The sequence below is a fragment of the Zootermopsis nevadensis genome, unplaced genomic scaffold, assembly GCF_977971745.1.
Source record: "Zootermopsis nevadensis isolate Lab colony 2312 unplaced genomic scaffold, Znev_1.0 Znev_ptg000024l, whole genome shotgun sequence".
Classification (NCBI taxonomy): Eukaryota; Metazoa; Arthropoda; class Insecta; order Blattodea; family Termopsidae; genus Zootermopsis; species Zootermopsis nevadensis.
In genome coordinates this window covers 14808242-14819546 of record NW_028259156.1, presented here as the reverse complement: position 1 = coordinate 14819546, position 11305 = coordinate 14808242, and the positions used below count along the sequence as shown (strand labels likewise).

Here is an 11305-nt window from a genome sequence, read left to right as displayed (position 1 = left end):
ATATTTTCCGTCGACAATAATACATTTAAACAGAGGTGAATATAATATCATTGACAATATATTACTTCCGTTTAACATCTACATTAAGAAATATTTTCTTCCGCTTTTAGCAACACATTCCACAAAAGCAGAATCACGCCGGTTTGAAAACATTAAAAAAGGTCGACTGTTTTAAAACCCATCGTAATTCAGTAAGAAATTCTAAATATTTCCACCTAATTAATTCTTGTAAGATTTGAGGTTTTCACAGCGGTGAGTATGAAGATTTCTGTCTTCTGGGTTATCCCGCTGTGTAGTATGGTCGATGTTAACCGACGTTTCAGAGGTCATACTGCCGCCGTCATCAGGGCGATGAATTGTCCTGATGACGGAGGCAGTATGACCTCTGAAACGTTGATAAACATCTACCAGACTACACAGCGCAACAACCCTGAAGACAGAAATCTTAATTAATTCTTAATTGTAAAGTTACAATACATTTACCATTTTATAAGTGTCTTTAAAGCACTGGATCACTAACAACAACATACATGCTACAGTGACAATATGATGTCTGTAAAGGAGTTGCACCAATTTCTAGCTGTGCAATAAGACAATCTGTAGCTTCGCTTTACCTATTTAGACAAGAATAATTCGATTTATCTGCACATTAAAAGGTGCTATAAGCTAGCTATGAACCACCAATACAAGTGCTTTAGTACATATTTTAAAAAAGAATATACCCCTATACAATTTTTATAGTTCCGCTGTAGACTCGGGATTGATTACGATGGACGCAGTTAAAAAAACAAGCTACAATTTTTTGTATTAACAGTTAAAGTTACTTATATGTTTAAAATGTAAGTAAAAATAAAGTATATGAGTACATAATAAAAAATCATATTGTGCAAATGATTGTTCGGAAAGGCGAGTCCAAAATAAGGATGGAATAAATATGAACAAGTAAAAGGTAGATAATATTTATTTCTGAATCAAGATCTGTATTTATGATGGTAAAACCAAGCGTAAAATTTTCTATCTATCATTTTATCAATCCTTAAAAACATTTATCCGATATTATAAAATCTGTACTGTATCACTTCTATCACTCTATATACCCGCTTAAGTTTGAACATTGTATGTGAGAATTGATATAATACTGTTACATTAATTTTGTATTTGGTAGTAATAATACTGCCATGTGACATATTAAAATAAAACTGTGATTCTAAGAAAGGTTATTCTTTCTTGAACAGGCTGCCTGTATTTAAAGCGGACACATTTTATGGACAAACTGTATAAACACATCTATAATAATAAATTATAGCACAACAGCTTGTTAGTTTATAGCTGTTCTTTGTAACATAGAGATGTGCGTTTTAAAATATGACAAACTCTAGGTTAAAATAAGTTATTTACTTTAGTAAATTTTGTAATCCTATTATCTGAGTTTGTATTACTTTAATTGTCGTTCTACGTTTAAACATGTATTTTTTAAAATAAAAGAAATATATTTTAAGATAGCCTCAACGCCATCCCTTAACGGAAAACTAATTTCACACATTGGCGGAATACGATAAAGTTAAACTGTAAACACAAAATGAAAAACAAAATTGTTTAACAAATGAAGGTATTATGGCAACATTTACCTTCTCTACGATTCATCTGTCGCCAGTGGCCCCGATGCAATCCTCTGATACTCATTCATATTGATGTGATATTTGTTCCCCGTTATGACACAACTACGGAACTTCATTACTGTTCTATTTCCGCGAGTTATTGGCCATTCTGGATGATTAAAATTATTAGCAGCAAAAACAAAACTTCAGCGAGTAAAGGAACGAGAATTATAATGCAGTACAAAGACTGCATCGTTTCAATCAAAAGTCTAAACACCATTAAACTGGAATCTGCACGCATTTGTATTAACTGTGGTTAAGGCTTGGTACGTATGAACTGATAATCGTAACAGCGCAATGCATTGTGCGTTTCGGTTTGCAATTGTACGGCCTCGAAGTCCTTAAAGTGCATGATGAAAAAATTTAACTATGTAAGTAAATCGATAAAAATTCAACGAGGGACAAAATGTTAAATTAGACTATATAAGTCAGCATGCAATAGCAATTGAATTAAATAACATTAATTAAATATAAATAAATATTAAACTAAGAATAAAGAATGACAGGCAAACAAAGTTTAGTATTGTTAACTAGCTGCTAGAAAGATTACAATGTTCATCGGTTTAGCTTAAAAAATTCATATTAACTCAGTGGAATTTCGGTTTTAAAGATACGAATTTGTCCGTGCTGAAAATTTGGTTTCAATCAAATTTTATGAAGATTTTGGGACATTGTGTTATATGTTTTATTTCAATGAAGCTAGATGCTTTTTAGGCAAAATTAGATAGGAAGAAAAACTTTATTCCTTGATACTGCATCCTTAAAGACTTTTTACCACACAATGTGGCAACACTGGCGTTTCATTTTGCAGAACAAGTGAGATCCATGCAGTAAGGAGGTTCGAGCGGGTATTAAAAGATCCTTGACTCTTAGGTCACTGTAGAGAAAATTCGAAGAACTTGCCGTAAAAAAACACCCCGGAAATTTCTGTGCAATTTAATTGGAGATACGTACATATTCCTGAACATCCAGTCGGAGAACCGTTTAAATTTATGAATTACTATTAGGAGTCCTGTTTTCAGCTTCAAGTCCATTAGAATTCCGGGATATATGGATTAAAAATCCTGCCCAAAGCTCTATTTTAAAAATTCAATAGCAGTCCTACGGTAGCTTTGTTTGAAAACCCATTCGGAGTCCAGCTAAGAGCTGTATATTTTGAAAATCCATTAGTGATTCTAAAGGGAATTATGTCTTTGAACAACCAATCGGAATCCTGTCGAGGGCTGTATTTCTGAACACCCTTCAGGGCTCATTGTTTTGCATCTGCTAGAGAGAAGACTGCGCTGGAAGAAAACTTGATCCCATCCTGATGATCCACATCTCCCTGGTTCCATCAGGATCTAACCCACTTCACGCACACATTGCCGGTTCACTTCCAACAGAGACGGGTCGGGATTACCAACTTCAAGTGGAGTTGGCAGTTCCGCTAAATTTCCAATTCTAATCACCGCCTTCTCAATCTAAATGCGATACAGATGGTTAGGACTGGAGCAATTTGATCTCAGCCGTACACTACCGAGATGTATACCAAAATTATGGTTTCTTATCCTGACATTAATTTAATATATGCCACTTTCGCATTACAGATAGAGTGTATTTGAAAACAAAGTTCCGAGGAGATGCATACAACCAGTTTAATTACTCTGTTCAGGTTTGTAGCCAGAAGGAATCATTATACTGTGTTAAAATCATTAAGAAGAAAATTAAAATTAAAATTCTCATATTAACAAATGTATATAGAGATTATAAAGATTAATTAATTTACCACAGATATAAAGAATGATGCAGATGTGTTGCAATAATTATACATAACGTTACGTTTATAGCCAAGTCGGCTATATCAAATTTATTTTAGCTACGGGCTGTCAAATTCTATTACCTTCACATAATTATGACATTATTTTTTAAATCAGTAACAAATTACGAGCAAGTACACACCGAACTACCATCGAATCCTGTAATTTACAATGTCACCTAAATCAGGAGTGTTAAACTTTTCCTCTTGCTACTGTATCAGTTTAGCAAAAGGGGTGTTTCTGGACAAAGACTAACTAACTTTGAGTTTAACACTGACTTCCTACTGCTTCAGTCGAAACTTTGTGTAAAATTTACATCAGTACACAATAAACACATTCGTGGAACATTGCTTAACGGAATTTCATGCTTCGTGCTAAACAAAGATCTCAAGCAAAAGCTTTCTTCACACTCGTGCTTTCGGCATGTAAATGATGTGGCGAGTAGTTGACATGATCCTTGCTAATGACTGAGCTCATATTTAATTTATTCTTTAGAACAGGCGCGTTATTCGTGTTTTATTTTCATCAAGAGAGAAAGTGATGGATAGTTTCATACATATTTCATGTCGCATCCTGACTACAGTATATTTTCCGAAGCTTTTAACAGGTCTAAGAGAATGTCAAAGCTATAAAAGATCCCAGAACAACTTAGAATTCGTATCAGGGCTCCATCAGAACATACGTGTGTGGAAAATACCAACAGTATTTCAGTTAAGTTGCTTGCTTATCATATTCCAACTGTTTCACAATAAGCAGGACTCTAAAACTATATTTTATATCTAAAATAACATTAACCATTAGTGTCCTTGCTACCTTAACTCTGGTCTTTTAAACTGCAAGTACAAAAATATATTTTTAGTTTAAATAGCCTAACAGATTAATACTTGTAATTGGTTGTTTAAAGAAGTTACAGACAGGTATTCTTGTCACTCATTCGACAGATAAAAACTTGAGGACTCTTCTAGACTTTTCTTACTACGTCAAATATAAACACTGTGAAGCTGCAATCCATAACAGACCTTGGGTAACTTATTTCCTTGATGTTCGGTGAGACGCGCAAAATTGTAGCTTAATTCATAGTTATCAAAACTTCCTTACCGGACAATGTTTCAATTGTAGCCATCACGCAAGGTCGAATGCGATGGTGAGATCATAAATTGTAAGATATTAATCATTTGGAAAAAGTGTTGGGGCATATCACAAGATATTATTACTCTATAATTCATATGAATAGACTGGGGATAAGCATGGAAATTGAAGTCTGAGACCAGATGGCAATCCGGCCAAAATTCGAAGTAGATACCTTCCATATAAAAGTTTAGAGCTACCGCGATACAAATCTGTTCAGTAAGTACTGTGTCATTTATAAGATTCGTAAGTAAGGAAAGATAAATATTTTTATATTAAGATAAACTCTGAGTTAGTATACGCGTATAACGAGAGTCACAGGTATTAATTTATTCACAAAATTACCTGTCGTGCAGTCATTACAAAATCTCCAGCGAAATTATACCTCCGAATGAAAATTGTCCCGAATGCATACGTATTAAAATGGCAACACTAATGGAATGATGAACGACTCGGAAAAATAAATGTAACTCGTTTGATTTTCTGTAACGAGATTTTTATTTGATATCAGAAATCCGCAAGATTATGGTAGCCGGGAATACATACCCACCCGCCCGCTAGATGACGGAGAAGTTGCCAGTGGTCCAATCTTTGATGCTGGCGGCTATTAATAACTGAGGATGGGAAGCAGACAATTTAATTGATGTCAGCCCTACATCAGACCAGCAAAGAAGTGTTCCAGGAGACCAACCTGTGCAACTCTGACTCACGACTTAAAGGAGATCAAACACTGTAAACTGCAACGTTAGATTTTGATACCAGAACAGATTATTTAGAAACCGTTGCGTCAGAGTATATGAGCGTACACAGGTTTCATAAATACGTTCTTTGTGATATTGAATCATTCTCTGGTCTTTACGCTGATTTATTTCAAAACCGAAAAAAATCTCTGAATATAAGGGCACTCTTAGGTGAATTTGTATAACATTAATGGCAACATATTATGTTCAAGATATTATCAATAGTAATAATACTGTACTGTGTCTACATTATATATGACAGAAGAAGAGAAAGGTGAAACTGTAAAAAAGACTTGACACGTTAATTTTACGTTATGTCATTTTTGAAAAACAAGATTCTAATTCTATGTTTGCTGCATTCACGTAAAGACGGCCCAAAGAGACAAACCACACGTGTGAGAAATAAATCTGAATTTTTGAGATAAAAATGTTGACAGACGTTAACGATAATCTTAATAAATTGATAACTGAAGATGACTGTCTTCTGAAAAGTTGCGTAGAATGGTCTCACAGAAAATGACCAGTAATTCAAAGACGTTAACTGCCCCCATCGTCACCCTGATGATGAAGGCACTGAGCACCTGCGAAATATTAGACAATTCTTACCAGACTACTCGACGCAACATCCCAGAAGACAGTTGCCTTCAGACTTGCCGTCGTGAAAACCTAACCTCACATAAGTAATTAAATAGCTCCGCGGTACTGGATTTTAGTGAGAAATGCATAATTATTAAGGTGCCTGCCTTTAAGAAATATAAACGTTTATCGCCGTTAAGATAAGCCCGCCATTAGTAATGATCCAGAGCCACATTACTCAGATCCACATTTCACACTCTATTTCTCTAAGATCCATTTTAAAATTACCACATTTCCTAAGTCAAATATTCTGAAAATGCCAACAAAAATCTTTTGCATATTTATAATTTTTGCCCATGAGTTCTACGTGTCCTTCCCACCGTAACAATAACGTGGTTATAAAACTTAAAATCCACCATATATAGGTTAAAATTAAACTGTGGAGAATGCAGGAAAATCGGGAAGAGTACAAAGTGGAGTCGACACTGCAAGGAGTGTTGCATCGGATGATCAATAACACTTTGTGACAATCTGATTGATGTCAAGTCTAGCAGGAAACTGCATCCTGGTCATGCCATGCGATGGAACAGGTGAAAGACAAATGGCAGGACGGTAATAACATGTGATGCGACGAGAACAGCGACCAGCAAATTAAATTTACAACATCAGGGTCACAACTCAGCTGATGTCAAAACAATAATTTAATCGGAATAAAAGGCACAGAGAATATTAAGATCAAATTGTTAGTGAAAAGGAAGGACCATCAAAGGAATTATGAAAATGAATCAAAATATTTAACATATTTCATGCAGTAGTCATTTGTTAAACATCCCACATCTATTAACTAGGTCCATACAAACACATCATATTGCCTATTTGATTAATACTATGATTATGATTTAATTAATTCCAGTCACAATTATTAATCGCATGCGTATTTCCGAAATGCATGATAATAGGAATATGAACAAAGCAGTAGAAGAGATAAAGATAAATCAGCACATTATTTTAACGATCGATTTCAATATGTATAAAGTAGTAACAATTCAACTAAATCCATAAAGCACAAATGGTAATGGACTAATGGAAGTAACTCCTAAGAGCGAACCACGATTTAAAGGGGATACACACATATGGTAATGGTGATATTCCAGCAGTTGCAAAGGTGTTACATGTTCTACCTTATTAAGGCCTTTAGGTAATATGCATTAACTATAGCAAAAGTAGTTATTACACGGTAAATAAAGCCACTACTCCAACAGGCCTATTTATTAGGCTGAATTTTCTTATTTTATTATAAATATGGGCTTCGGGATGCCCTACGACACGAAGTTATCGAACCGACGTTGAACGTAGCGACACCTATCGTCGCAACGCGACGCCGACAAAAGATTCCACACAGTGTACAAGAGCTTAGTTACGACAAGAACAAACGGTGGAAAATCTACGCCGAGGGTCGAAACGCCAGGAAGCAACAAAATACGACGCTAGCAAAACCGACACCGAGCGTCGTGACGCCCCACGTCGCAACACCGACTCAGAACACTACAACGAAGCCAAGAAAAAATCGAGAAGCGATTTGACACATTGCTGGCAAAACCTACGAGCAGCATCTGAATGTAAGTCATTCCAACGCCCACATGAACACCACATGTAACGTAGAAGAGCCTAAGGATGTGATACGACACGACACCGGAAAACCAACGCTGAGACCGCGACGCCTCAAATTCCAAATCAGACCAAGAAAGGCCTCAACATGCCATAATGCTGGCAAACCAACGCACAGCGTCGCGAAGCCGCAGAAAAGGGCTCAAAACTTAGCTTAGGTGGTCCCTGAAATGACATTTAACACAAAGTTGGAAAACAGACGCTAACCGTCGCGACGCCGAAACGCATATAAAGCCAAGTCGCCAAGGCCGATCTGACACCACGGCCCTATAGGTCGCCACGGTCGCCTTAAATGTTCATGGTTCCTTTGATCACCACAGATATCATAGTCGCCCAGATCGACTTGTTTACTATAGTCGCCCAAGTCGCCACGGTAGCACTGCGGGTTCTCTGCTATTATTTAATATCTCGGTTCGTACCGCAAAGAGAAAACAGCACTTCACCATTACGAATATCAATTCGTTAACACTCATCAAAGGATATAATCACTGTTTGCACTGAAAATCAAATAAAGCATAAGTGCCAACTTACAGATTGTCAAGCAGGTGAGTCAAGACATTTACTACTAGACTGCAAAGGGATAGCAAAGGTTTCTCCCCCCAACATCCAGCGTCACAGTCATAGCAGGACGATAATGCACAGACGTGAGGTAGTCGTCTGTCTGAAGACTGAATTCTGTGTCATTTTAACATATTTTGTATTTTTAAACACAGACAATAGTTCCATACAAACATTGTGGACATGTCTCATTTAACTGTTATGTAGAATACAAGGGTTTGATCCTGGTGCTACTGCATTAAACAATTGATTCGTAAGAGATGTACGTACTCTAGAGTCGAAAACAATTACGTTTCGACACCTGAAATACAATAAGGTGTCAAAAAATTGTTAACCCTCCTTTCGGGGAGCTGCAGTTTATTGCAGAGTTGCGCTCCTTGAAGAGTGTAGCGCCGGTCCGAGGGTTACGTTGCGGTATTGATTGGTTGGGTCGTGCCTGTTAGGGGCGGTGCTTGCAGCAGGGATGCTAGACAGAGACGGAGATGCCGCCTCCGACGCCGGTCGTTGCTACCGCCGCTCATTCAGTGTGCTGGAGGAACAAGCCGAGAGCAGTCACACACGATGCCACCTACTGGCGCTACCCACTAGACATCGGGTTTGTGGTGCGTCAATTATGGCGGCGTCGGTGGCGGAAAAAGAAAGTGGTTCGGGTGGCGACTTGGTTGGCCAGCCGTTGCTTCAGACTGCCCCGTTTCGTTTCCTTCAGCGGTCATTTAGAGACCCCGCCCTGGAGAAACTGTATCAGTCCTACAGCGTGAAACAAAAGCGTGCTGGATTGGAGGTTTTCCTTTACGCCGCTATCTTGTATGATGTGTACATGTTGGTGGTGCCGGGTGGACAGGACGCCCTCATGCGTGGGCTAACCATCGCTTTTCTTGGCCTGAACCTCGGACTCCTCGCTTGGTGCTGTCGCGGAGTCCAGCACTCTTCGGTATGGGCCGCCGTTCCCCATCTTGCCTGGCATCTCGCCAACTCTCAACTACTCGCGCACTTGTTCCTCAAGAAAAACGAGGTCACGGGCAGGGATTCTCTGGGCTGGGTCTTGTTACTTGACTATCTGCTCTTCGTGACACTACCACTGAGACTCCGCTACTGTGTGGTGCTTAGTGCGGGCACGTGTGCTTCTTACCTCGTGGCTATTGTGGGCCTCGGGAAGTCGGACGCTCATCTCCTCCAACAGGTAGGAAGAACCGTTTCAGCTTATGAATGAGAAGGCAGTCAGTAAGTCAGACAATAGGTCAGCCAGTCACTAACTCAGTCAGTCAGTCAGTCAGACAGTCACTAAATGAGTCATTTAGTCAGTCAGTCAGACAATAAGTCAGTTAGCCATTCACTAACTCAGTCAGTCAGTAAGTCAGAAAATAACTCAGTCAGTCATTCACTAACTCAGTCAGTCAGTAAGTCAGGCAATCAGTCAGACAGTCACTAACTCAGTCAGTCAGTCAGTCATACAATAAGTCAGTCAGTAAGTCAGACAATAAGTCAGCCAGTCACTAACTCAGTCAGTCAGTAAGTCAGAGTACATAACTTTGTGGAAAATAGTCAACGGTGTAGAACGATTGGCAAAATGCATTCAACGTAGACCATAGTACCAAAACTGCATATTTTGGTTAAATTATTCGCTACATATATGCAATTAATAATTAATAAATAAGACTAATATGTATAAATTATTTAGTGCCCAATGCTTTAGATTATTATTTACTTAATATTGGCTCCCGATTCTGATTAAAACACCTATACTATAAATTCGTTGTTTATTTTACTTGTAAATGTTGATTTTATTGAATACTTAGTTACATTTTCTAAAATGTCGTTCTTTCTGTATTAAAAAGAAGGAAAACAACTGCTTGAAGCATTTCACGGCAGGCTACGCACATAAGCTTCAGCTATAATGTGGAACATCTCCAGTATATAAACACGTGACGAGAGTATTTTAGTCTTACAGTCAAGGTCGCTGAATAATTAATCTGGCGGCGTTTTTTAGAGTGTCCTGGTTTGGAATGCGGTTAAATTCATATTAACACGAATTTCATTATGAATTAAACTAAATGAGGGCAGTAGAACATTCTGACAATTTCGGTGTACGAGAAACAAGTATGAAGAATGTTTTTTTGTTTTGGTTGAGTGAATTAATTTCTTACGACAAAAAGCTTTAGACTTCAATCACAAACAAGCTTAAATTATTGTCATAAATTGTCATAACGAAGAAGATAACTGGACCAAAATAATCAGATATATGATTGTATAACAACTGAAAATGTTGATTTAAGTAATATTAATTATCTCTACGCGAAATCGGAAACCGGAAACATACATTTGTACATACGAGTAATTCATGACGATTTTACAGAGAGGAAGTTCTACTCTCTCAATGAAATTACAAAAGTAAATATGCAAAGGATACGGCTGGAAGGTGTGTTACATATAATATACTGGATTACGTACATTATGATCGAAAAGTCATGTAATCCATATTAAAATATGTATTGATGGTTGCAATTTAATACAATTTGTTTGTATTTATAAACATGCGATATCACTGTGACTTAAAAAGAGCCCACGAAGGCCACCTCTTCTTGTAACCTGCTCGAGCCAATCTGTCAGTTATCTTTAAAAAAGTGAGGGGATGTATTTTTCACAAGTGCAACGAGTATTCATTCTCTAACACTGCCTGACATCTCGTTCCTACTTAACTAGCCAGAATGAGTTTAAGGGTACGTTCCCGATTATCCTAGGACAAACAAATAGTCATTATCTCGTCCGGTGAAACTTTCCTGTGACCTCGTTAAGTCGAAATATTATGTAATTTACCTATATTTTATATCTCGATCAGTCTAAGAACACCTATGAAATTAAATTTTAATTAAAAATAAGTTAATTATTACAGTACAACGATATAAAACATACGAAATTAGGTCTAGTGTTGACTTAAAGTATAAAATTTCACAAAAATCCAAAATATTCCGGATAAACATGCAGACAGCCGGTCAGACGCGACCTCTCCTGCGTGCGTTCACTTATTCGAAAATCACGCAAATATAATTCTAGTCTAAATTAGAAGAAGCAATAAATTATGCGGTTTATAGACACCAAGCACAGACCTCATGACGGGAAACTCATCACAGGATCATCACAGAAGAGGCTTCATTCTATTGTTATGCTGTCACAATAGAAACAA

At 37.4% G+C, this 11305-nt stretch overlaps 2 protein-coding genes across 2 annotated transcripts in view; one reads left to right on the top strand and one right to left on the bottom strand.

Annotated features, from left to right (window-relative positions):
• The window catches only part of LOC110830924 (alpha-tocopherol transfer protein-like), a 182946-nt gene that overhangs the window by 95656 nt on the left and 75985 nt on the right, over nt 1-11305 (bottom strand). The gene's annotated exons all lie outside the window — the stretch shown is intronic.
• Ac3 (Adenylate cyclase 3) overlaps nt 8628-11305 on the top strand; it is a 77284-nt gene continuing 74606 nt past the window's right edge. The window contains exon 1 of the mRNA XM_022066341.2: nt 8628-9304. Coding sequence (XP_021922033.1) covers nt 8738-9304 — 567 coding nt within the window. The 5' untranslated portion in view covers nt 8628-8737. The remainder of the gene's footprint in view (nt 9305-11305) is intronic.